Raw genomic sequence first — 27674 nt, forward strand, 5'->3', positions numbered from 1 at the left:
CTGCCCGCAAAGAGGAGAGAGGCGTTAGTAATGTGGGCGAGGACTTTGGCCGTGGGGTGACCAGGGGTGGTTCGCAAAGGGTCCCTTCCAGGGACAGCTGGTGGGTCATACTTGCCTGCCCGCTGTTGGCAAAGTCATCCACTGTCAGGGAAGGATCAAGGCGTATGGCAATGCCAAAGTCACAGAGCACGCACTCCTGCTCGTTCTTCACCAGGACGTTGGTGCTTTTGATGTCCCGGTGGGCAATGGGGATTTTCGGCCTGCCACAAGCGGTGTAGTCGCTGTGGAGGTGGGCTACCCCGCTCACCAGGGAGCCTGCCATCTTCTGCAGGTCCATCCAGCTCAGGACGTGGTGGGAGAGGTAGTCCTTGAGGTTGCCCCGGCTGTGGTAGGCGGTGATGAGCCAGTACTCCCGACGGGGCCCCGTGCCACGGTCCTCAGCTGTGAGGAACCTCAGGACGCTGTCGTGCTTGAGGCTGGCGTCCGTGAAGATCTGACTCTCGTTCTTCCAAGAGGAGTACTCCTCGCAGGGGAAGATCTTCACGGCCACCGTCTCGTACTGCCCCGAGCGGCTGTGGCTCAGCTTGGCCCTCCACACCTCCGCGAACTGCCCTTTGCCCACCATCTCGTCCAGCTCGATGGGGAGCAGCTCGGCGGGGTGGCTGCTGGCGCTGGCGGGGCTGGTGCCGGCCGGGCTCTCGTCCATCAGCACGGACAACTTCTCCTCCCCATCAGCAGACCTCCCCGGCTCTGGCAGGGCCGGGGGCTGTCCCGGTTTCCCACCCCACGCCTTGGCTCTCTTGCGCCGCCTCTGCGTGCGGCAGAGGTAAAATATCACCGTGATCATCACTGCCACCAGCAGCGGGGGCAGGAGGCTGATGGCGGCCACCGGGATCACCTCCTTGCTCTGCAGCATGGAGTAGCCTGCAGGGAGGAAAGCAAAGATGAGGGTGCTGCCACCGCAGGCCTGCGACAGCTCGTTTTCATCACGCGGAGGAGGAAAATATGAGAAGCCGTTAATGAAGCACAGCCCTTTGCTGGGCCGTGTTGCACTCCGCGCACAAACCCCGTCCCGGCAGAGAACCCAGATGTAGGCAGTTATTAAGGGGGCTGCTTAGCTGAGGTCTCAAATTTAGCTCCATTTATCAAATTGAGGGTTGGGGACCCTGGCCGGCATTACTGGGGCTGGGTGGTGTGGCACACGAGCCGCTGCTGCCCAAATGGCTCCGCTGCCCTTCGCTGCCTCCCAGACGCCGCTCACGTTCGCGGTGAGGGGACCCGTGGTGGAAATAACGGTGCTGAAGCTGAGGCGAGGCTGGAAGGGAGCAGAGCTCTGAGGGGGGGGTTTGGGGCTGGAGCTTTGCTGGACCCCTGTGGTGTGCAGAGAGCCGGGAGCGATGCTGAGGGGGTGGGCAGCGTGCAGGCCCACCGAGCCCGGGGGAGCGCCGGGGTGCTTTGCGCAATAATTAGTGTAAAGGAGAATCGTTTCAGCGGTGTCTGCCAGTGTTGGCATCTCCTTCCTTGCTGTGTTACGCCACCAAGCCCCACCAACCAAGCAGGCATGGGTTCTTTTGTTTTATTTCTTTTAAACCCCTGTCAGCCTTCAGATCATCGGGAGGGGACACGCACACAAAAAGCCCTAACCCTCGCACAACATATAATTGTCCGACCCTTTGATGTTCGTGATTCCTGGAATAAACATGCTGACTTCAGTAGAGATATTCAAGTAAAATCTTACTCAGAGGTTTTTCTGCCAAGTATAATAACCCAGGGGAAGAGGGATAAGAATCATTCCATAAGCAAAACTCTCGCTGCTTGACCTCAGTGTGTGCAGATCATAATTCAGGTTCTGGAAAAACAGAGCGTTTAGCTATTTTCCTTGGCAAATTTCAAAAAAATGTGCTGCAGCTAATTTCTGCAAGGCTGTGAAAGCGTTTCTAAAATAGGCATCAGGTTCAAACCACAAGATCAACCTAAACTGATATAAATCAATAACTAACTCAGGAATATGTTTATTTTGGAAAGCGTTAGGCCTGGATATCACCTACTGCTTTAATGGATTTACCCGATGCTCAGGATCCCATCTTTGAAACTCTGAAGAAAGAGAAGATATTAGTAAGGGAGTTGCATGCATGAGTCCTGAAAAGGGGAAGTCAACACAGCTTCAGCAAATTCCTTTGTGAGGATGCCCCTTCCCGCTGCAAGCCCTTTGATACGGAGGGGTTGTGGCCCAGCTGAGACCCCTTCCACGGAGTAGGGGCTCCGGCGGTAACCGCGGATCTGTAAACCCACGCCTTGTCAAGCAATGTTGTGTGGGTCTTTCCATCCATCCGAGGTGAGATGGACCTCTCAGGCCAGGGGCTGCCGGCGCAGGGGTGGAGAGGACACTGCACGCTCAGCCCTACCCAGCACCTTCCCGAGGTGTCCGCTGGGCTCCCGCTCCCACGGCTTTGGGAAGTGACGCCTCGGCGTGTCCATTAGGGTGATCTCTGGGCTCTGACAGGGTCCCCTGCACCCCAGTGCTAGGGCAGTGCCACCCGGCAACCCAGACCTGAAAGCAGGGGACCTTAAAGCAGCCCAGACCTCAAAGGAATGGGAAAAAAAAATCTGCCTGCTTCAGCCACCCTGCGAAGTGCTCATCTGTATTCGATATTTCTCTGCTCGGCAGTTGTCTATACCATTGGAGACGATCGTAAGTTAATATTTAAAATGCAAATGATCCCTTAAAGCAGAAGGATGTAAACCATGGGGTCTCTGAGCCTGGGGCTTGCCAAGCTGGCCCCACAAACCAAATCAAAGAGGAGATAATTGTTTAAGGCCTGCACGGCTCTCACTCCGAGTTTCAGCACTTTACGTGCCGGCTGGCAGGAGGAGGCTGTTTGTGGAAGCCTTTGGTGGGGGCGGCATTTCCAATGAGCCAGTTGTCATTTTTATGTGAAATTACATATCCCAGCATTGGCTTTGGGATTTGACTATCTCTCCCTAGAAGTGTGTGTACCTGTTATATTTGGCTCAGGAAGCAGCAAAGAACTGCCAAATTTAGCATCATTTGCCTTCATTAAAAGTGGCTTGTTTGTTCTGAGAATTTGCATTTTATGTGATTTTTTTCTTTTTTCCTTGCATTGCGGGAGAAGCTATGCCGCTGACTTGCAGGTTATGCTTGGGCTCATTTTCAGCATCTCGTTGCTCTATAATTATGGAAAATTGGAGGGGCTTCACTTTGCTTTTGTTACAGGTTAGATTCTTGATGGACACTTGGATAAACCTGGTCCATTTGGAGTTAGGGAGGTTTGGACAAGCCCCCAGAGGCTCAGAACGTAGCTGGAAGTGTTTCCAAAGTATATGACCCTCCCGAGGTACAGAAACAAGCTGCCTCTTAGTTTTCTCTCTTGTGGATTTGCAGCTCCTGTTGGACCTCCAGCCATCTGAGAAGCGTCTACGGGCACGCCAAGCCACGCTCACGTACGTGTACAGCACTGGGGTGGCTCTGGCCGTCCCTGCCCGAGAGAAATGCCGCTGCAGAAACCCTCAGGAGAGCAGCAGGGGAGGCACCGCCGCGGGCCGACCCCCGCGCCCCGGCACCACCACCCTTTTGGGTCGCAGCCGTGGCGGATGCCAGCAGTTCCCGTGGGTGTGCCAGGGCAGGATTAGCTCCAACACGATTTATTTAAAGCTTTCAGAGCATTGACTCATGCTGGGTTACATCAGCTTCTGGGTTCCCCCCGTTGATTCACCCTGCGCTGAAGGGTACATCCAGCCTACCAAGAGATACAGTGGATTTTCCATCGCCTGATGTTTCCGGGCCGAGGCTGGAGGCATTGCTGGGGGGGGATGGTTTAGCCACAGACAAGATACTGGGCTCGGTAATGGGGTACAAATTTTACCTAGATTTTATATAGGAAGGTCAAAGAAAATGTTGAAAGAGGTCCTTTTGGCATTGCATCTCCCACTCTATTGGAAATGTAAGTTATTTGTCGTTAGCACTGGGTGCTTCTCCCTCTATAAATAACATCAGTGAAAGTACTCACCATTGGTGTGGTTTTCAAAGATAAGTTTATCGTTGCACTCCTGCTCGTCCACGCAGCCGCAGATGTAGATGATCCCGTCCTCGCTGGGCTGATGGGTCATGATGCAGCGCGAGGTGTTGTAGTTGGGGACCATGAGGTTTTCGATGGGGCGGTGGGGGTTGTGGCAGAGGGTGCTGATCCTGATGCTCTCGTTGTCCTGCCTCCTGCATGTGCCAAACGAACCAACAAAGCATTAGTCGAGCAGCTCAGCCTTTGTGTCACCTGGGTGTCATCTTAAACCTGGTTTTAAGATCATTCGTTTTAAGTCATGTAGGGAATGACTTGTTTGCAGCTGCTCTGGTATAAATCTAATTACATGTGCCTTGGAGGGGTTTTGTTAAAGCCCTTTGTCTCTTCCAAATGGTGAAAAGAGAAATGTTTAGCACATGCCAATAGTAGGATGGGAGCCAGAGACTCCGATTGTTTCCAGTAGATAATTCATCATTTCATAATTGTGCCTGGGATCAGGTAGCGCCAACCCTAAGGCTGAGTGCCCTGTCTGGGATTTGGGGCACAATTCCTCTTTTACCAACACCAGCTGCTAGGCCAGCAGGTTTTGGGGCTGCACGGTCCTAAGGAAACCCTACAAAATGAGGGTCCCACCTTGTACATCACCTCTGCTGCAATACAAGTCATAGCAGCTCTGCCTCAGCAGGGGCTGGGGGCTCTGCTGCCCAGATTTCTCCTGTGCAGGGGAGAGGCAGGGGGATGAAACACCGGCTTGCCAGCAGCTGCTTCTCTCTGGCTCCTCTCAACCCAGATGTGCAGGCGGAGCCCGTAAGCGCCCTCTCATCCCCTGGGCTCATTCTGGGCTAATTGCTGGTTGTTGCGCCCTGTCCTTGCAGGACCATTTGCTCCTGCCTCCAGCGACCTGCGGTAGTAGAGCCCTTCAGTCGCTGGTCAGGGCTATTTCTAGGAATGGCTTGACCTTTGGAGCTGCCAAATTATAATGTGAAGGCGATAGGGCTCCCCGACCATGGGGCTGTGTCTGCGTTTATACCACAGCTTCAGACACCGAGCAGCTACAAACAAAACCTGCTGTGTCACCTGGTGATGTCCTGGTCCTCACTGGGTCAGGGGCAGAGGAGTGCTGGGGCTCAGCACAGCCAGGCGTGTGATGGCAAATAATCCCTAGCTCCTCCTTATTTCAATGTAGATAATTAAGAGGGAGGTAAAAGCATAATTTCTTGGCATTTATAGGGAATTTTTTCTTTGTTTCAAAAAGAAAGGACAGACCTGCTATTTTTTTTTTTTCTTATTTTTAATCACTGTGTATTTCTTCAGCTCTGTGTTACAACCTCTGTGTCAGATGGTCATAACATCAGCCAGAGGAGCCCGAGACATCCTTCCCACTGTCTGAGAGGTGGGAGCTGGGGGGGCGTGAAAACTTCACAAGAGATTTTTCCCGTTCTGGAGTGAAGATGCAAAATATCCCAGTGTCCATGTTGCATTTAGCTGCACGCAAGTGTTCATCAAGTGAAACCTGTTCAGTGAGAACAGGTGAAATATTTCAAGGCCTATTACCAAAAAGTCTCATTCACAAAACTCCAGTTACTCACTGAAATATGGCTCATAGCATCAGCTCTAACTCCATAGCACTGATGTCCTTAGAGCTGTATTAACCGTCAGTGCTCGGCAGCCAGGTTAGGTTCTTCTCACATGTCACATTTTTTGCTCAGCAGCACCTAGATTGGGCTCCCGTTAAAGCCATGGAAAAGTGTCACACGAAGACCAAAAGGATGGGTTTGGCTCTGGTTGTTGTTCAACTCCTCAAGCGCAGGGTGCTCATTTTGCTGGAAAACCCCAACAGATTTGGGCAGCATTGGCTCAACATGAGGGGGCTTGTCTAGAGGGTCTGACACAGCCGTGTTCTGGTGCGTGGGAGCTCCTTTCCTTTGGTGTGTGGTAGAGTCGTCCTTGTTGGACCCATGACTTCATCTCCACCTGCTGCTTACCAAGCTGGGTGAGGGAAGAAGCTTGAGGAGCAAATGATGGCAAACTTCAAAAACCGGGGTGCCCCGGTGGATTTAGGAATTGCTAAGCATGAACTAGGTTATGTCCCTTTGCGGGGCAGATGGTGGCAGCTGAAAGGAGCTGGAGGTTGGAGACGGGATTAGGAGGCAGCTGTTGGTGTTGTGACAAAGCCTCTTGCCTTCGGAGAGCTGGAGCAGAGCTAACACAGGCTGCTGGCATGGCATGTGAGATGTGCCAGGCAGCTCGGGGCTGGATGGCTCCTGCCCTGCCGGGGAAAGGCAATCCGGGATGTGGCTCTTCTCCTGTGGGGAGCAGCAGTGCCTGTCGTGTAGAGCCAGTGGATAATTAAGACCTAATTAAGAACTAAGAGCAGAGTGCCTGGGTTTGACCCCTGTTTCTGGAGCCTTCCCCAGAGGAGGCAGGATAACCCGGCATCGGTCAGGTTTGCAGGGCAGCCCTGGGGCGAGGACGAGTGAGGAGGAACGACCAGCCCTGCATGGGCAATGGGCAGCTGGCGAGCGTTGCCGCTACTCCTGGGGGCACCTGAAGGAAATTACAACCATTAATTACTTTTCCAGGGACAGCCTCTGCTGCCTGACCTAGTGGGAGAGGGAAGGTATGGAGATGTTTCATAATGCCTTCAAGGTCAGCTGGGAAGTCAGACATAAAAGCGGAGAGAAGAACCCAAATTTGCCATCCTCTCCCTGGTGAAGTCCCCTGGTTTCAGTGCTCCCCACATTTTCTTGATGTTCCCAAGTAATTTGTCAGAGGAGATTCCAGCTGAAGAGTCCTAGGAGGGTGCAATCTCTCCTCTGTGGGCTTCTCAGGCTGGGCATGCTGGAGGACATGAGCATCTGGCTCATGAACGTGAGGCCAAAGCTGCTGCTGTGACTGTGATATCCATGCAGGACAAGTTCAGATGATCCAAACATGCCCCTGCAAGTGAGCAATGGCCAGCGAGGCTGGGTTGGAGGTGAGCCCAGGCTGCAGGGATCTTAATCTCATGATGGGTCTTAGCACAGGGTGGGAGATGCTGGGAGGAGGCTGAGGGGGACAGCAGGTTATTTGTTATTTTGCAGCTACCTTACCCCACCCGATGCATGATGCAGTCCCACCCCATGCCATGGGATTGCTTTCCTGGCATGGGGATTTATGCTGCAGGGGTCCTGATTTTTCCTGTGCATGTAGGCTGTCAATGGGAAAACCCAGAAAGATGTTGGATTACCTACCCAGGATGTAAGGTGACTTCCCCATGTGCGTGTAGGGGAATCTGGGGCAGGGGGGTGCATTTTGTTTATTTGTGTTTCTTGTTGGTTTTGTGTTTTGGGGATTTTTTAAGTCCATAATGCAACAATTATGTTGAGGCAAACTCCTACTGAAAGTGGGGCGTACAGCATTCACACTAATTAGCAGGTTGAGATAAAGCCTAGCGATAAGTGCTTGGCTGGCTTTCACTTTGGCAGCCAAATTAAAAGGGAAAAGGGAGGAAAATCACTCTGGGCAGACACAAAATGGATGTTTTTTTAGTTTTGCTCATGGGGACCAAAAAGCTGGGGGAGGCACTCTTCCAGGCCAAGCAATGTGGCGTATGCTTGGCCTGACATGCAAGATTGCATTTCCCTTCCAGTCATCTTCTGCAGAAGCAGAAAAGTCCTTTTCCCAGGGGAAGGGAAAGGGGGTGGGTTAAACCCCGGTTTGGTACCAGCTCAGATATCCACGTGCTGGATGGGTACAGACCTTGGCTGCACCCCTGCACGTGAACTGGGGTGTCACCACCCTGATGCAGGAGGACATAATGGGTTTGGATGTCAGGGCTGCTGGTTTTGCCCTTGGGTTCAGCCTCTAAAACTAAATCCAGGGGTTTATGGGGGTTTAGAGGTCCCTCAGCAAACTTGCCACACTTTGTGTTGGGCACTTAAACGCTTAATTTATTTAGAAAATAAACTGGTACTAATTCTAGGGCAAACCAAATAATGTTTTACTGCAAATTGTAGTTTTAACTCTAATGGAGTCAAAGGGAGAGGAAGAGAAAGTCCTGAATTATTTTAATGGGCGGAAATTGAATTGCAGGGGTACCTACATATGTGTTCCCATGAGCTGCCACCCCGCAAACCCCTTTTTCCCCCGCATACCCCCCTTGATGAGGGAATTGCTGCTTACCATATGGCCACGCAGATCTCGTAGGGGTCCTCGCAGTAGGAGTTGAGGTTGCAGTTGCTGTAGCACACCTTCTCCTCGCAGGCCGGCGGCGTGGAGTCGCACCACTTGCACAGGTTGGTCTTCAGGCTGCGGCGAGCGCCGGCGCTGCAGGCTGCGGGGGCAGAGAGGGGGCGGAGGGTGAGCGTGGTCATGCTTGCCCGGAGAGGGGAAAAATGACATGCACAACCGGTGGAGAAGGAGCCCAGATTGACCCTATTTCTCCATGCGTTTGTTTATAGCTCTCATTTCGCCCCATCGCTTGGTCAGAGGTGCTTTACGTTATGCCTAGAGGAGATGGAGGGATGCTGGTGGTGCGGAGGCAGGTCCCGCTGGACGACAGCTTTGCACAGCCTGGGAAGCTGCAAAACCTGGGTTTTCCCTCTGTGTTTCTTGTACTATTTATCACCAAGGGGAAGTTTATTTCTTCCTCTACAACGTAGGGTCAAATCGGCATCTCCCCTCATCCTGAGTGCATGCGGCACCCAAAATGGAACATCTCTGGGTCTCTGCATACCTGAAGACTTTATTCCCCTTTCTGGAGGGAATAGAGGTGCTGGGGAGGGATGTGTGGCCCAGCTGGGGCAGCTCCCTCCTCTCCTGCTGCCTCCTCATCCTCCCTTTACTCGCTCAGTAAGCCCGAGCTGGGAAATGTGTTTGCCACCCGCTCCCTGAGCATCTGTGTTTTTGGCAATAAACAATTGGCTGAGACTTCCCGAGCTCTGGGGCAATGGGGGCAGCTCCCTCCGGGGCTCCGTTGCCTGCTCTGCCCCAGCCCGGCATGAGATGCTCTCCAGCCCCTGCAGCGGCAGGAATAACTGCTGCCCGTGTGTGCTCTGCATGTATCTCACGGGCATAAAATTATCTCTATTTTTATACAAAGGGTGAATGAACTATGCTCGGTTAAGGGATAAATCCCAGCTAAATTTGAACTTCCTGTTTTAAGGCTGCTAAATGTCTTTTTTTATTTTTTAAAAAGAAGCCACTGAGTGGCTTATGTAGAAATATATATAAATTTTTGCTTAAATAAATACACTTCAGAGTGTTCAGGTAGGAGCATGAACTACAGCAGCTAATTTTTTGAAGGTTTAGGCCATCCGTGCTTCTCCAGCTGCCTCCTCCCCAAGCTGCCTGGCAGCACCGGGTGCTCCCAGCCCCTATGGAAAGGGCAGTCATGGCCCACTGTGCTGCAACAGCCATCACAGGGGTTTTCCATCAGTCATTAGTTCGAACAAGGAACAAATTGCAAAATCCCTGACTATGGCTTGCGAAAGCCTCAGTCCCTGCGAGCAAGGCCCTGCTGACACAGAAGCACACCCGTGGGCACCCCTGGGTCTGTGGGCAACCTTCAGGACCTCCTGTATTCGTGGTGGTCACATCTGCGACCTGCCCAGGGCCAGGCTGAGCCTAAGGTCCCTTTCCTTTCTAATGAACGCACTGTCCCAACAATAAAAAGGGATTTTTAACTTCTCTGCTTCTCAAATCCAGGGTGCACAGCCTGCACCTCATGTGCTTGCTCTGCTTCCCTCACCAGTCCAGACCCCCCTCCATGCAACAGCCGTAAAAGAGCTGCTGGAAGGCTCCTGCACAGAAATAAACCATTTACAAGCTCCCATGGCCTCATACGTAGGGCCAAGGTTAATGGTGGAGGGGAAACCTGGCTGCAGAAGAAAAGCCTGTTGCATCTGAAGGCTGGAAGGAGGAAATTTTGGGTTAAATGACCCATGTGTGGCTTAAAACGTGGCTCGGCAGGGATTGTGTCATGCAAGGCGGTGGGGGAGCTAGGAGCAGAGCGGGTGAGGGTGCTGCCCACAACCTTTCACTCATCATTCCCCTGTCCATGGGGCTGCTCTGGCCCTGCCAAGGCACTGGGGGATTTTGTGGGTGACCTCAACAGACCCAACACCCTGTATCCATCCAAGGGTTAGTTACTGAAATCGTGACTTCAGCCAGCATTTGAAGCACCTGCAGCCAACACGAGCCACCCTCTCCTCCCCGCCTTGCTCTGCTGAGGCACGACTTGCAGGATCCCAGGCAAAACTCCTCTCAGGGATGACAGTTTTGGAGATGGATCAGAAATTCAGCCCAGCATTCGCACGGGGCTCTCGATATACAGCGACAGCCACCGCACTCTACAAACTCCATCGGTGTTATTATGTAGGAAAGGAGAATGGAAGGTAAATTGGTTTCTCCCCCCCAAAACCCAGCCCTACCACACCCAGGGCTGTGTTCTGGTGGTGTCACTGCCATATTTCTTCTTTCACCCTTTCAGCTCAGCCCAGCCATGCCCTGGCTCGTGCTGTGCCCACAGCATGCTCGTGCAGGACCGTGGGCTCAGCACCATCATCCCAAGGATAACTGGGGGCCCTGAGGAGGAGAAGCAAATGGACAAATCCAGGTCCACTGAAATGCAGAAGAGCAATGGGGCTTGTTATTTATGTGTTTATACCCACCGAGTATGTTATTTACTTATTTATATCGAGGGTTTGCTTGAGGTCTCAGAGCAAAATGTCAGCCCAGGCAGTTTTGTACTGGCACGTGTGGTGGGGATGGTAACTTGGCAGTCATTTGCACTGTGGAGCAGAGAATCCAGGGCAGATGAAAGAGTTAAATATGGAAACGAGATCCAGAAATACAGCGGTAACTGGACAAAATTCTTTGGAGACAAATTGTTCTAAAACTAGTGCAGGCTATGATTCTGTTATCTGCTCTGCAAGAAAGGTCAGAGCAGGAATATCTCTTTTTTTCCCCCTTCTCCTAGGAGGCTAAAAAGAAGAGCACAAAGCCCACTGCCATTTCTTCAGGACTTTGTGTCCTTGAACCATTAGCTCTTAGGTACAATTTAATTGCCACATCACTCATCTTGGCCCTGATTAGACCCAGATGAACACTTTCAATATTAATACTCAGATGATTTAATAAAGCTGCACGAGCAGTAAAAGTAACAATACACTTCCATAAAGGGGTTCCAGATGTTGCCAAGGCAAATGCTAAACATCAAAATAAAAACTTCAAAAAAAAAAACAAAAAAAAAAAAAAGACAAAAAAAAGCTGCATAAGCAAAACTTGGAACAAACTATAAACTAATTAAATGTGGGTTGCGTTTTCCAAAACTAAATTGAAGCCATAAGGACGTGATGTGAGCCAATAAATAGTACAGTTAGTCAAAGTTACTGTGGAACGACAGTTGGAAAGATGGTTTAAAGTCACTGATAGGTAGGTTCACGGGAAACTTGGCTTCCCATCAATGGGAAGGCTTGTTCTCCTGTGTACGAGACCGGGATCAATTCTTCTGGTATCTATAACTGGGACCCCCCAGAGGTTACTGAGAGAATACGAGATGATTTTCAAGTAGAGGAATAAAGGAACAAACTATGCCAAAAGTGCCCAAATCGCTCTTGCAAGAGCAGCAGGGGTGATACCACCACCCAAGGACACCATGATATTTTTCATGCATGTTGGGGCAGCCCTCCAACCTCTCACTGCCCACAGGGCATCCACACTCTCTGCTTGGCCACCTGCAAGACCCATTGAAGCACCACTGCTGTAGTCAACGACGCATCCTGTTCCCCCATAAAAGAGTCATCTAAAAGAGCTCTCCAAGAGAATTTCATAGCAGTCCCATCACTGCAGCCACGGAAGCAGTCAGCTCCCAGTGAATGAGCTGTTTGCTCGTTTGCCAGGTGCTCAGCTGCCAACGGTGACTGCAGCTGTAAGAACCCAGCGGGATAAATTGGGTTCTCATTAGCTCGTTTCTACTGATGCAGCCCCAGAAGGCAGGTAGGTCATCCACCACCTAACTTTGGCTCTCACTCTCTGCATGCTGCAGTCCCCAAGGAGGGTGAATCACTAAGGAGCAAGTCTGGGAGGCATGGTGCATTTGTTACAGGAAAGGAGAAACTGCTTCATAGATAAAGCGATGGTAGGTGCAGGCAATGCATTTTTGCTGCGGGGCAGAATGAGCAGTTTTAGTTCTCAAATATTCTCTCTGGCATGCTGTTTTGTGACAGCTAAGCACCAGATGAGCTTAAGGAGGGGTGCTTGGTGTGAGATGCTTAAGGCACTTGTAATGAGCCCCAGCTCTTCCTCTCTCAAGGTGGAAGGGGACCAAGGCCTCTGCCAGACAGGACCTTCAGATTATGCTCCATCTTTCAGTAGCAAATTGCCCTTAAATTGCTTTTATTTTTCAAGGGTAAAGAAAAATTGATCACTTTTAGGTCAGGAATGCTTTATAGTGAGGTCTACCCCCTCTTCTCTGTGTACCTTAAAGCACCCCGGGACGGGGTTGATGCTAACTCAGCAATTGCAGAGGGCTTCCCAGCTTGCCGTTACTGCAGTGGCTCCAGGAGCTCTCTGCACCATCTTTTCCACGCAGGTCAGCCAACCTGCAATCCCCAGGCTTTGCACTCAGAGGGACTAAGGCCTGGGAGACCAGCTGCCATGTTCCATGTCTTTCTCTAATCATCAGCACACTTAAACACAGGACTGGGGAGCACCTCTATCTCAACCCTGCAGCCACGTTTCTCCTGGAAACTGCCAGGTAGGTGCCCTGATGGAAATGCAACCTGTGCTGAGACCTGCTTTCCCACCTGGGCGAGCCCGGGCTCAGCAGCAAGTCCTTTGTCTGCCACCAAGTTTAGGATTAGTCTTTGCCGTGGGCTTTCATCCACGGCTAATGACATGAGCACACAATAACAGAGCCTGTTGTAAAATTATTATGAGAACAAACAAATTCCTTCCCTATTATATGCAGTACTTGTTTTTAAGATTAAAACAACAGCAGGGCTGATGGGCTCGGCTCTCTTGCTGAACCATGTGAGAACACCAGGACCTTGGTGTTCTCCATCGGCAGGTTACTCCTGAGCTGCCTCCTCCATGAGGCAACCACCAGTGCCACGGATGGGCTATGTCAGGGTAGTTCTTATGTCCCTGATTTCCAGGAGATCCTATGCAGGGTCAGAAGTCCACATTGCAATTGTCCAGCATGACCTGCATAACAGAGATCCCAGAATTTCTGCAGTCAGCTCCAGCTTGATCTAGATTCAATCTTTTGGAAAGCACCTAGTCTTGCTGCAGCATCCCACAGCACTGCAGGATATCCTCGGAACGAGACCTCAAGGTGTTGTACTTTTATTTCTGGTGCAGCTCAGTTTCCTCCAGCACAGTTCTGTTCTTCACTGGTGGGATCCAGTGCTGCTTTCAGCTGCTGAACCAAATAGGTTCCTAGTATCATGGCACTCTTCTCCATCCATGTGTTTTATAAACACTATCCTCATCTTCATAGGAGAGGTAAAGTAGACCAAATGGAGCTGAAAAAACTTACTATCCCATTTTTGTCCCCTGCAAGGCACAAATCCCTGGCTCCCCCAGAAAACTCAGCAGCGCATTTGGTTCAGAGGACCAGGCTCTGCCCTCAGGTATGTGGTCCCACATTGTCCTGCATAATAAATACTGTACTTGGCAGAGTACAGTATGGAGCAAGGAATGAAACAGTAATGTTTCCTGGTGAATAAAAAAGGACTGATTTTGATTGCATTAGACATCAGTGCTTCCAAGTGCCAGAAAGACATGCAGTATACATTTCTGGTTTGCTTGGACCTTCTTCAAACAGGCTGGTAACTGACTTATTCCACCACTTATTTTTCCTTTGTGAAAATATCCCTTTAAATTAAGTGTTTAGCAAATACTGCTTCGTCCCATTACAAAGTAAATTGGGTATGGATCGTACCAGCAGCCTTTTCCAATCTCTTTCAGATGCTTAAATTACATCATGATCTAACTTCACCCTGGGGAGAGACAAGCTCTGCAGAATATTGTCCGTCCTTCTGCTTTGGTAATCTCCGGTATTTCTTGGGCACCTTTTGCAAGTTGTCTACGCATCAGTGCAAAGATTCTGCTTTTGGGGTGTGGGGACATTTCATACTGTGGCACCCCAGGGTCGTGCCCCAGCAAAGCTGGCACCGTCCGGGCGAGCTGGAGCGCCGGGGGCCAGCGCGGTGGTACCCGGCGCTCGGCAGTGAGGGTTTGGCCCGAGAGGTTTCTCTTTGATTTTGGCCGGTTGATGTCTGCGCCTGCGGGCGAGGACAGAGGGATCACACCCCACCCCACGGTCCCCCGTCTGCCCTCACAGCCACTCGTGTCCTCCATCCACCACGACAGCCCATCTTGCTCATGCCCAGAGCACTGAAATCAGGCAATGCCAGTGACCCTTCTCCTCCGCCCACAGCAAGGTGCTTCCCCTCCGGGACATCTCAAGTTTTCTGTCCCCGATTTCACTTTCTGTCCCCTGAAGCTGCTCGTGCTGGGACAACCCCTGCTCCAGCCCTCTAGGCCCTTGTTTGGGTTCCGGAGCTCTGGGTGCCGGTGCGGGGCTGGCAGGGAGCAGGCGGGGACGCCTGCGACCGGAGGGCTGCACGGGCAATTATCTGCCATATTGTGCTCTCGCTTGTGTTTAAAAACAACAACAGCTCAACTGACTCATAGATCTTACGGCCTCTGAGTCATTTTTTATTTCTGGATTTCACTGCTCTGCCCTTTGCAATGAAGGGAGTTGCATGCGCGCGCGTGCACACACACACACACATCAAGTTCACATTTGTTTTTCCCCTATAAAAACAAAATGATTTCCATACCATTAATGAAACAGAAATGATTTGACTTTGCGTATCCTGGCTTTTATTTTCCATTGTATAAACTCTGCAGATGAAATAATGATGGTTGTAAAGTAAACCTGTTTTTTTTTGTTGTTTTTTTTTTTTTTTTTTTCCCTTTCCAGGCAGCCTCTTCGAAATAGCAATAGGGAGTCACTTACAGACTTGGCTTGCGCTGAGTCTGTAGTAATTAACCCCTTCATCCCTAGCTTTTCCTCTATAGATATTTAACCACAGCGTGGGTGAAAGCGGCAGCAGGTCTCCCCTGGGATTAGAAGAAAAGTGGGGGAGCAGATCAGGCATGGAAATGCAGGAAAGGAGAAGAAGAGCTGATCTGTGCAAAGCAGTGGAGTGTGCTTGGCGTGACGCATCCATGGGTTGAACAGCTTTCCTGGGAGAGCTGGGGTGCTGCCACTGCAGAGCTGGAGGTACCTGCAGGCTTCCTGCACACCCCATTTTTTTGGATGAAAGTCAGCACCACTGTTTTGTGTTTAACCTGGCAGCCCCCTCCTGAGTCATCTCCCTTTCTTCTCGCTCCCCAGGAACTACCAGTGCTGACATCTCAGAGAAATGCCCTCTCTCCTCCAAACCGCCACTGCGGAAGTAATCTGCGGTAAATAATTTAATCACCAAATCATGCTCTTTCTGTTTACAGGGCTGTTACGGTTTTATGAAGTACTCAGAGGAGTATTAATAGGGTGAAGTAATACCTTACACGAGCAGCAGATACAGCTGGAGCTGGGCGCGCAAGCTAGTTCCTGCCTTGCCTTGTGGGACAGGGTGAGCTGCCCTCCCCATGGGAGTGTGTGTGATCTCTGCTTTTCAATATACCCTTACCATTACACATGGTCTGCCCAGGCAATCTGTCTGTCTTCAAGGCTTCTAAACATGCCACAAGCATTTTTCCTAATCACATTTATCATGCAGCAGCACAACCCTGCATCTCCCCCCCGCATCGGTTCAGATGCTTTGCTGATGCCTGGCCCGGGTGGGTTAGTGACATGGGCTGAGATACTGTTACTCTTCCCAGAATGGGTGATGTGTTTTATATTATTTCTCTTGGATTTATTAAGCATTATGTAACTGGCTAACCAATCCCGCATGCGACGCAATCGCGGCTGATTTCATGTCAGTGGAAAGTAAACAAAAAAAATGTTCTGAAGTGGCTGAACTGAAATTAATTTCCACATGCAAAGCAATTCCTGGAGGATCTTCCCCATCTCCACGCGGCTACTTTGCATCCAAGCTCTCATGCAATCCATTAGAAAAGAGTTATGGAAAAATTGCATGTTGGACATGACAGGGTGTTACAAGCAAATCCTCTCTGCTTTCTCCCTGCATGAAATTATTAAGATAAAAATTATTTTACTTAATTATTTTTAAGCGTCTTTTTTGGATTTCTGCTGCTCTTTGAAACATTCAGCAATGTCTGAAAATGTTGTATTTCTGAGTCCATTTTGCTGATACACTTAGCCTTCCCTGAAACATTAGTAAAGTTGGTGGCTGGGGGGATGCCTGTTTGCATGTTATTTGCATTATTTTTTCAGTGAGCCCCCAAGCACCTGTTTCACCCAGGTAAGTAGCTAAGTCCAAGTTAATCTGAATTGCTGAATTAGGCCTGGCTGGGCTGATGGATCATGCAGCAGGGCTTGCCAATTGCCAGGCTGCAGTCTGAACATAAAGGTGACACCAAAGCCGTGATCCCAGGGTCAGACGACGGGTCATGAAGGGCCAGGACAGGACAGGACAGCCCTGAAGGTGATGCTGGTGGGCAAGTTCACAGCTCCACATGGGTGTCACCACTGCACCTAGCTTTGTACCGACTCGTCAGATGAGCAACGTTGTCCTAAAACCAGGAGGGAACCCACAAGTTGAGGGTTTGTTCACCACTGGAGGCTTGCTTATGCCCTCAGGAGATGAGCAGGGGTGCCCACAGCCTTCCCTGGGAAGGTGGCCCGAGGGAGGGTTGAAAGTTAGTGCAGGAGTCCCTCAAGTCGTACAGAATAGCAGCTTAACACAGGGGTTTTTTGCTCCCTAAGTGCCGAGTGTGTGCTGGCTGTTGTGGGTTGCTGTGTAATTACGGCTGGTACCTCTGGAGCCATTACCACGCCAGGCAAAAACTGCCCTGGCAGACAACAGCAGTTGTGAGTTTGCTTGATAATAACTGTACTTATCCCATTAGGCATTCAGCAGCTCCTGGTTAAGTACTGGGCTGTGAAAGTCAAATGAGAGGAGCTATGATTCAAACCAAGGCTCACAGCTGTCCTGTGTCTGAAGGTGCAACACAAGATCTCGGTTGGCAACAAGTCCCTTTCACTGTGCTTATTGCCCCTATTCCTTTCTTTTTCATACCTTTTGCTGTCCTTCCCATCCATGCATGGCATTGGAAAAGCCCTGAGAGAGCAAGCCAACCTAGCAGCACAGCCTGAACAAGTTTTGGGGCTAGGAGGGAAAAAACTCCCACAGCTGGGGGTCAGCCCAAGGAAAAAGCATGTATACACGCAGTCCTGTGTGGTTACCTCCACCAGCATCTCACCATGGCCCCATCACCGCAGCGACTCCCACCAGTTCAGACGGCGTGCAAGGGGAACGTGCCATTTCTCTTTGTTGGATGGAAAGCAGAGTAATTTTATTCAAGGTCAGAGGAAGGGGGAAACTGCCAAGTACAATGTTCATAAACAATTTTAGCAGCTCTGCCTGTACCTCTGCTTACCTGGAGCTTTGCAGGGTAAAGCAATGTATTAGCATACGTCATGGCGTGGTGTGTGTAGGCTGCTGGTGGGGTTTGCAGAGGGCTGAGCTAGCACATCCCCCATGGAAAGTGCTTTCTGATGGCTGGGGATTCACATGTCATGTTTTCAGAGGACTGACGTTTCAGCCCTTTGAAAAGCATTTTGCAGTGATCCTGTTTTGACTAAATCCTGATCCCTTCTTCCCACCTCCCACACTGCTTGGGAGAAGGAGTCACAGCCTGGCCACGCACGGGTGGTTTGAGCTCATCTTGTTGCAAGCCGCTGAAGAAATTGCTGAGGATTTGATAGCACTTGCAGGTCTGGGAGCTGAATGGCAGAAGGTAAGAGTCAACCAACTCCACAATGCTGTTGCCATTATTTTTGTTGCTCTTGTTTCTCCAGAGCTCCCAACAGTCTATCCTATGTCCTATTTAACTGCAGCTCCTGCATCTCATTCTCAGGAAGATGCAGCAGTTATGAGTCCCTATCCCTACACAGAAAAAGCAGCAGTAATATACCTAACAGCACAAGCATGTGAGCTGCAAGTAGTTAAGAAATTGCTTTGTCTTAACTACTGCAATTCGAGTAGAACTACTGCACAGCAGGGTTTTTTTAGTATTATCATCATATTATACTCTGGAATTCAGTTTTGTGTATATTTTTCAGGCTCTGCAGGAATCCTGGATTTCCGTGAATAGATGGAATTGAAATTTAAAGATATCGTCTAAATAGGTAAACATGTCAGAAACATTATCTGGGTCACATTTGGGCAACAGGGTTTGCTCTGTTTTAAGTGCAAATGGTTTACTGATGATTTAGATGAACTTCCTGAGGAGTGTTTGAAATTCCTGGCACACGTTCGATTTACCATCTGCTAGAAGGACTTTGATGAGCCCACAAAGAGATGTTAGACTGGAGCTGCTCTTCATATCTCGGGTGGACTTTTTTGTGTTTTTCTGCGTTTGTGTTATTTTGGTTCCCGAGGAGAAGTGGGGCTTGCAAGGGACTGTGACAAGCTGCTGGGGCAGAGATGTTCTGTTAATTCTCCATCAATGTGCTGTCATCAAGTTGTTCCAGCACTGCCTGTTCTTTATGTCTGATTAAATTATTACGCAGAGTTGAGTTTTGCCCTCATTTAGACCAGATCTAACAGTAATTAAGTAATTTGTGCTGTCAGAGGGAAATTGAACTTGAGGCTAGCCTGGACTACAGACGCTAAAAACTTTCTCGCTTCTCCTAAAGGGTCCCACATTTAGCACATAAATAGATGGTATGTTCTTCTCTCATTTATTTCTTGATCTCTTAAAAAAAATACTGTTTAAGGAGCTTGTGTTTTAACCTATCAAAATGCACTGCCCAACAGGTTTGAATTCAACTTGAATATTTTCCATTTTTCTAAAGCAGAAGAGAGCTGTGGCAGGAGGGCAGAGGGAGCATTTTTTAGAAAGGAAATCTTTGCAGGAATGGAGCCGAGTCCAGTTGACAGGGCCTGAAGTGCTTTTTCTCTGCACATGAAAGTAATGGTGGGTTGTGTGTCTATGTGATGTCTCTTGAAAGATCCCTCTTGCAGGAGAAGGAGAGGGTTCCTGCGTGGGTAGAGCTGCAGCACAGCTCTGGGAAGCCTTGGTGGCTGGAGAGGACAAGGTGCAGGGGGCAAAGCTGGTCCTCCAGCATGGAGGGACGCACAAGGAGGAGAATGTTCTTTGTTCACTGTCTCCCATGCTGAGATCTCGTCATTCTGCGTTAGCACATTACCTTTTCAACCCTGCATCCTGCCCCAGGATACCTCCCAAAACATGCCACGGTCAGAGCAATACTTCTGCCCAAGAGCTGCCTTTGAAGCTGCAGCCTGTTGCAGCAGTAATAGCCCTGGCAAGGGTGAAAGAAAAGCGTGGGACTTGTGATGCTATTTTACAAACAGGTGAGCACAGGACAAATATAGAAAACCAGAGTAAATGTGTGCTGAGGAGATGTCACCCCCAAGCAAATAGCCTCGGGGTCTGGTGGGAACATCTGTGACCATTTTCCACCACTGAGTGCCTTTTGGCATAGTAAAGACATGGTAGGAACCGAGCTCCCAGGGGATCCATTGGTCTTATTTCTGTGGACAATTGTACCCTGGGTCTATTTGAAGAAGGATGATTCATTCAACTGCTCATTGCTTATGGCTCTGTGTGTCACTTCCCATTGTAAGAAGAAGGGTCTTGTTTGCTATCGTTGACTAGTTGGGGCTAATTTTGGGATAGATCTAGCATGGAAAAAATGCTTTACACAGCAAGGCAGCGGCTGATTCAGTTTCTTCCATGCTGGATGCTGGTGTTTAAAGTCTCCCAGGCAGGAAGTTTTATCAAGCAACATCAGACAGATACACTTGTCAGGGGACACGGGCATTCATTCTGCATGGGTGGCATTTTATGAGATGATCCACCTGAAAACAGCAATGGATCTTTTAAAATAAATATCTATAGCAGTATTAATTGTAAAGATCTGAGAAGCACCTGTAGTCATGGCACTCCCAAGAACCATTCCTGGGAAGGGGGCTGAGATCCTGATTTTGCAGGAAAAGAGAAGAAATTCTTCTCTGGATTTCTAATGCCAAGTAAGGTAAGAATTCACACTGTCAGTATTGTCTTTCTGATGGGGTGCACGGTGTCCCAAGGCAATGCAGGACACAGTCAAGCCTTTTGGTTTGGAATGGCTGAAGTGAGAAGGGATCGGTGTCAAAATCTCAGGGTTGTGCACTGTTGATCTAAGGAAGAGGGCCCTCTTAGTGGTGTAACAACCAGGAGGCCAGGAACTTCAGCAGATGTTTGTGGGCTCCCAGAAGCAAAGATAGAAGAAAAATGTGTTGTTCACAGAAAGAACACCTTCACGGGGGTGTTGAGGGAACTGAAAAGGCTAAGAGATTCTCAGATATTGGGGCAAGGAGATGCCTTATCAACAATCAGGCCACATCAGTCAGTGTCACCTCGGGTTATTGCTTCAGGGCTCAGCCTTGACTGGACCCTGGTCCAGGGCAATAAGCCAGCCCTGCTGCTGACCGTCATGCTTGCACTGGTTCCAGTTGCTGGCACAAGCTCATCTGCACTGCTTTGCATGCAGGGCACGTATTAGGGTGTGACAGTCCTGGAGGCATGGACTCTCCTGCTCCCAGGCATGGGCAGAGGACTTGCCGTTGTGTGCTGCAAGGGGTGGACAACAGCTCTTTGCAGGCTGAGTGAAGGCAGGCATGCATTTCCTTCAGACACCTTCAGGCCTCATCGGCACTGACTCTGGAGCCAGGGCAGAAGCTGCTGGGGATGGCTTTCTTTGGACCTCTGCTTAGCCAGGACAGCTGGAGTTTCGGACCCAGCAGAGAGTAAATGACATGGAGCTAAAGGGAAATATCTCCTGCCACAGTGTGGCAAGGTGAGAGGTTTTGCCGCAGGCAGAGTACGTACAGTATGATGCTATTTCAACTACTTTGAGAGTTGTGGCCAAGTTTTGGGTCAAACTGGAGCATGAGACTCTGCACAGTGACACCCAGCAGCTGCCACTGCTGGAGCTGCACATCAGCTCCCCATTACAGCTCGCTTCTGCCGATAGCTGCAAACAGCACACTGGGAATGTTGAAAACTTTTTTTTTTTTTTTTAATTTATTTTAATCTTAAATTCAGATGTAAATAATCCTGTCAAGGGTAACACTTGGGCTGAGGTGTTTCTCTGGAGCTGCTAGAATCTACATGGGCAACAGCCCTCCAGCCAGCGCAGACTGGCAGGCTGCGATGTACAGCTGACTAGATATATTAATCGCCCCAACGCTGAGATGCTTTTGCTGTAGTATAAATCAGCTATCGTTTGTCAGGCATGTTCCTGCCTTATCAATGGGAAGCAAAACACTGCAGTGGAACAGCTCCATGAAAGGGTAAGTCCTAGGGTGGTATAATTGGTGGGAGCATGGGCTGCAAAGGGGCTTGCATGATAAAGCAGGCTCTCCTACTTCTCCTAAAATCTTGACAGCTACCAGCAGCTGGCAGGAGAGTTTCAGCCCTACATGGGCTGTAACAAAAAGATGAACCAACTGATGAACAAGAAATATGACTCTGATGGACGTTACAGATCCTTTCCGGAGGCAGGATCACAACGGTCATTTGAATTCAAGGATGTGCATGTGAGCAGAGCCAAGACAGCTTTCAGCCACCCCTTCATTTCCCCCTAAAGATCCCTAAGGAAATGTTATCCCACAGTTGGGGTCCAGCACAGAGATAATGGAGCTGTAATCCGCAGGTTTGATAAGGCAGGCAGCCATCAGTGGTGTTATCTCCCCTCTACACCGAGGCCCCTTCCAGCGCGAGGCTTTCACTTGGCACACAGCGCTAAACACTGGATGTGAAAAGAGCAAAGTGTGTGGGAGCTGCTGATTTTGTCTCCTTGGTGGGACTGTTTTTTTTAATAAAAAGATCAGATGTTGTGCTTCCTTGAAAACATGACAATCTATGGGAGAGTTCATTAGTTTACGGCAAGTTGCAACACAGTGAAGCCCAGCTGAAAGCAAATGTTATTGCAAAGAGTTATCACTAAGGGGAGAGGAATAATGTCCTGAGGAAATAAGCTCGACGGAGCAAAACATGGAACAATATAAAGCTGTGGAGGACAGGCGGTAGAGTTGAACACTTTCTCAGAATAAAAGCCCCCGGTCACCTGTTTTTAATGCCAATGTTTGCTTTCTGCATATTCAGTGAATGTGGGATACATCTGTTCAGGACTCCATCTCTAATGGGAGTAACAAGTATCATGATTGCAGCTGGCTGAACATTTTTACTACCAGTATACAAAAATGTCTTTGTGACCATCATTAAATAGTGATAACACCACTAAAACACCAGTAAAAATAAGCTGCTTTTTTTTTTTTTTTTTTTGTCTGGGTTCTTTGTTTTGTTTGTTTGCTTTTGTTAGAAAACGGTGTGTTTTAATTTCAAGTTCCATGGAATTATATTTCAAAAAGGACTTTACTTCACAAAGCCCCTCACTAAAATACAGATTTGATGATGATTTTAATGATGACCAGCCTGTCTCAAGTCTGAGCAAAGCTGGAGATGCAAGTGGAAAGGAAACGCCCACTTTCATGAATCTGACACAGCTATACACTGCCAGTTTTCTTAGCCTTCAGTTAGTCTAACTTACACCAAGGGCTGAAACTGTAGTATCAGGTTTGGAGAAGTGTAAAGGTGAATTAAAAATAATCCATCACTTTTCTTGCCGAGTCTTGTGACACTGGCAGCACTGCAGAGTTTTTCATTGTCAGGGTTTTTCTTGTGCTTTCCCTTTTTATTTCCTAACTGGAGAATTTGTTGTAACTTTGGTCTTACTTAGCCCTTTGGTAGGATGCACAAGTTTCTCCTTCAGGCAGTGGGATGCTGCACCTGCCCCCAACCTAGCTACCTACACCCAGCCAATGGGGGGCCCTTGCAGCCTCTTCATTTGTTATGAGAGTGCTAATTTATTCTTTGGTGTTTTGGCTGTCTTAAAACAACACCAAACCAAAGTATGTTGCTACTTGAGAAGGATTGCCATAACTAACCCTGCAGCTATGTGTCCCAGGGTAGGCAGCACCCACCTCCTTGTGCTGTGTAGCCTGAAGAGAAGAGGTCCCCTCTGCTGCTCCAGCTAAGCTCCAGCAAAGATCCTTTCTGCAAATAGATGTATTTGCCTGTGAAACACAGGGTGACTCTTCCTTCATCCTCTCACCAGCTCAGGTTTCACCCCGTGCTCCTGAATTGTGTGTGCGTTGGTGTTGGGGTGTAATCCCAATAGCTCCCCTGCCCAAGGAGCAGGCTGGTGTTTCAGTGGCACTATGAGCCCTGGTTTTAGCTCTGGTGACCTTAGAAATAAGAGGCCGACTTCTTCAATGAGCTGCCTGAGGAGCCTGGGATAGGTCAGAGATTTCTTGAGCAGATCAAAAGCCAGAGATGTTTTTCTGACAGCCCTGGCGCTCCCTGTCATGATTTATGAATTATATATGCTCTATATATTTAGCCAAAGAGGCTCACTGGGGGAACAGGGGCTGGTTTGTGCAAGCAGGAAAGAGCATGTGGCTTCAGAGAGCCACCATCTACCAAGAGATAGCCCCTCGAATGCGGTATCTGCAGAGCCCTCAAAGTGCCTTGAGGGACTGTGACAAAAGAAGCCCGGGAGACTCACATCAAAAAATATCAGGATATATCAGCGGGCCAGCGTTTTAATGGGAGAATGAGTTATGGGGAAGCAGACCCAAACCCTGGGAGCTGGGAGCTCTGGATTCAGGGCAGCTGACCTGCAACCTTTCTCGTTTCACAAATCCTCTTTATCTTTGGAGCTTCAGCAGATCCTGTGGGGTACAGATCTTCCTTGGTAAGTGCTACGTGCCCTGGCAGATTTTGAGTTTCGTGTACTCTTTTGGAGGTTGGATGCCCAAAGGCACTCTGCTGGGCTCCTGGGGCTCTTCACGCCCTGAGAGCTGTCGTCACACCAGTGACACTTAGCTCACATTCTTGAGGTTGTCTCAACAGCTCAGAGAGTTGTGGTGCTTTTGTCTCCTCTCCATGAGATGAGATTTTGCTCAGCCCCATGCTTGCATGGCCTGACCTGAGCCCTATTCCTGACAGACAGAGCACAACGGAGACTTTCCTGATTCTGATGCAAAACGGGGCAGGAAAACTAATTATTACTTTAAAAGCCAGAGTGTTTCCATGTGCACAATACAGTAATCCTGATATGAAGTCTGTAGCTTCTGAATTGGTTATAGTCTACTGAGCAGATAGCCTTGCAGTCTTGAAGGCTTTGAGCAACAAAAATCTCCCACATCCTGAGCCTGAGTAATTACCTGCTGGAACAACTTTACTGTGTTATGGTCTAACACAGAAGTGCCTGGTTTCAGCTTCCAGTGTGTAAATCTTGTTTTTCCTCTGTCCCATAGAAGAGGAAGCCCTCTGCCAGAAAGCATCTCTCCGGGACCTGTTTATAAATGACTAGCTCACCTCCCAGCTCTCTCCCGACCAAACGGAAGACATTGAAAGCCTTCAGCCCCATCCACCCTCCCACCCCCCACTGTAAGACAGGTTTTCCAATCCTAACCAATCCTTGTATTTTTTTGTACTGCTCTAGGTAAATCCAGAACTGCACCCGTTCTTTGCCCTGGAAGGATTCCCTGCTCCCCTGTATGAAGGTTTGTGTTAGCAGTGCTGCAACTACAGCTCCTGTCTGCACCTTCTGCTGAGAAAGCCATGCCAAAATGCTGCCCTCCAGCAGCCGCTGCCACTGGGGAGAAGTCTAAGGGTAGATATTTTGAAACTTTGCTAGGGCTGGCCAGGGAGAATTAGGGAAATCCAGAAGCTGAAATTTCAATGGTCTCTCAGACTACAGTCCTTTTTTCATTGAATCATAGAATGGTTTGGGTCGGAAGGGACCTTAAAGATCATCTACTTTTCTGTTGTGTATGGACAAAAGAGGCCAGATGTGCTATCTGATGACTGTTCAACCATGTTGGTGATTAAAGGGATAGAGATAGGCAGCGTGGAGCACAAATTGGGGTCCAGTGCCCCAGTGTAAACTCTTATGGAGAGCAGTGAAATCCCTAAAGATGCTCAGCTGGAGTTATTCTGGGATACCTGAAATGCAATCCAGATTGTGTTTTCTATGGCAAGTCTTAAATCTGTGCTAAGAGGAGTGACTTTGCTGCTGTCACCAACATGGCACTGTCACTCTTTAGAGAGAAACTGGATGAATGGTGGGATTTATTGCTTGAAGAACAGCTGAATGTGTATTTTCTGTCAATTTAGGGAACTTGCTGTTCCCTTGTCTCTTAATGTCAATGCAAAGTGGGCTGCCCAGGTACTTTCACTGTCTCAGGATGACTGCAGGGTTAATCTTAACACTATATACAAAGGAAGTGGATGTAGCTCCAGAAAACATATATCACTGTCGAGGTGAATCACAGAGAGAAAGCCTTGGCTTATTTTTTTTTCCCCATACAGAGGCAAATTTTGTCATCATATCACTCACGTAACCTTTCAGATGAACTTAGTAATCACGATATGTTTTGGTTTGGCTTCTTTCAGATTAAAACCTTGCCTTTCAGAAAAAGGAAACCATAAGTTAAATAACTCCAAAATTAGGTATTTCTGAAGGATAATTAGTGGTCTTCTTTCTTACCAAAAACAACCCAAGACTGTGCTTTAAATAATACCTTGTAGTAATTCCTTCAGTTCTGCTCCAAATGTGATTAATTTAGCAGGATGTTATTGGTATAGCATCCGACATTTCAAACCACACTTTAGGGTATTATCTACAATAATGAATACTATATATCTCCGCAACTTTTTGAAAAATCAACCAGACCTGATGTCCTAAATCCCCCCATCTGGGTCTTCTGTGCTTCGACAGTTGCACCAAGGTTTGTATTTGCCTACACCCAAATTACTGACCGATCATATTCTTTCATTACCTATTCCTGTAGATAGGGGGACCCACGTAAAGTGAATGCAGATACAGATCCCTGCCCCCAGTTCTTTCATTTGGATGCAAAAATACTGGAATTATAATCTTCCTACTTCATTGCTTTGAGCAAAAAGCAGTTTTAGTTGCACTGAAATTGCTATAGTGAGGGAAATGGGTGTGTTTTTGTAAAAGAGGTCACTGTAAAAAATGCCATTGTCTGTTCAAATTTATAAATATATACTATATAGGGATATATGTACATATACACATACATAGGCACTGTATATACAGAAAGACACACACACATACTTAGGAGAGATGTATATAACACTCACTTATATACAAATCTATTCCCTGTTATGAAACAGTCATCAAGATATAAACAAGAGAAGTTAAACCATGGATGGGCACATTTTCAAGTGCTGCTGGAGGGTTTTATCTACAGTATAGAAGAAGTGCTATCAAAACCTAAACAGGGCACTTATTGCAAAGAAATCTTTATGTAAGTGCTGGAAAGGTTTGCCGAATAACCAGATGTTGTTGCAAAGACACTTCTCCTCCCCCTCTCCCCATTTCTTTCCTTCTTTAATAGTTCGATTAATTCTGCGCATAAACCGGGGCTGATAAAAGTTCTAAGCCGCAAACTTCACCACATCTGGACACTGTTGAAGCCAGATCATTCAGCGGTGCACTTCAGTTGCTTTTAATCTCCCTCAATAAAATAAAAACTTCCAACAAGTAATGCTGACCTATATATATTTTTGCACTGTAAACACTGACATCTGTGAGCTGCTCCAAGCGAGCGAGCAGCGCTTTCCACCAAGGCAATCGCTCGCCTTTCGCCGTACGAGAAATACACAGCTGATGCAGTTGTAGCAGTGTATTCTACTAAATTCTCAGCTATTTCCAATCCTTCAGCTAATTGCTGTCAGGGGAGAAATCAAAGATTAGCTATTTTGCTGGAGGAAGGAAAAATAAACGACCTCTCGGAGTATGTTGCTTAACGGTGTCTAACCAGAAACATTTTTCTACTCACAGAAGGAGAGCAGCAGTAATGAAAGCAGACCCGGTCTCCTCCAGTAACCCATCTTCTGGATCCGGCCAGTGACCAGAAGCCCAGCTTCACGGCGTTGACCAATTCATCTTCCCTCGGTGCAGCCAGTCTCCTGCGTTTCTGCTGTCAAGCCCGGAGCCCCGAGTTTGCGAGGCTCCCGGCTGGGCTTGCCGGGAAGGCGGATCCAGCCGCTAAAGCCCAGCTGTGTGTGGGGTCCGCCCAGGAACTGCAGTTTATGAACAAACTAAGCCTGACTCTCCTCTCGAAATATATACAAATATGGGAGGGGGGAGCCGGGGGAAGAAGCCAGGCTCCGAGAAAAAGAGTTTGATTTTTTTTTTTTTTTCCAATGACAACGCAGAGCTGCTCCCGTCTCCATACGGCCCAAGGACCTTTGAAGGGGACCTAATGTCTGCTGCATGCATCTAATCAAAAAGGCATGGGTAGTCCTGTATGCTTCTTTCATCTGAATAAAACACGGAAGGTAACACTTCAATATGCTTAGCTGCCATTAATTCACTACTTTCCCCCCCTCCTTTTAGAAATT

The 27674-nt window shown here is 48.6% G+C and overlaps 1 protein-coding gene and 1 long non-coding RNA gene across 3 annotated transcripts in view; one reads left to right on the forward strand and one right to left on the reverse strand.

Annotated features, from left to right (window-relative positions):
* Positions 1-27223, reverse strand: part of LOC104365779 (TGF-beta receptor type-2) — a 36163-nt gene extending 8940 nt beyond the window's left edge. For both annotated transcript variants that reach the window (XR_006164525.1, XM_033003391.2), the window contains exons 1-4: positions 27110-27223; positions 8202-8352; positions 4029-4231; positions 116-924 (exon numbers count right to left, since the gene is read on the reverse strand). Coding sequence is in view for 1 of the 2 variants with exons in the window: in XM_033003391.2 (XP_032859282.1) it covers positions 116-924; positions 4029-4231; positions 8202-8352; positions 27110-27161 (1215 nt within the window). In the remaining variant the exon portion in view is untranslated. The remainder of the gene's footprint in view (positions 1-115; positions 925-4028; positions 4232-8201; positions 8353-27109) is intronic.
* On the forward strand, positions 17858-27222 carry LOC116964294. Its single transcript, XR_004408659.2, has 3 exons — positions 17858-17960; positions 18286-18351; positions 27112-27222. It is a non-coding gene; the product is annotated as an uncharacterized LOC116964294 (long non-coding RNA).
* Positions 27224-27674: the final 451 nt, after the last annotated feature.

Source organism: Tyto alba, unplaced genomic scaffold (genome assembly GCF_018691265.1).
Source record: "Tyto alba isolate M040663 unplaced genomic scaffold, T.alba_DEE_v4.0 Super-Scaffold_7, whole genome shotgun sequence".
In the NCBI taxonomy this organism is placed as follows: Eukaryota; Metazoa; Chordata; class Aves; order Strigiformes; family Tytonidae; genus Tyto; species Tyto alba.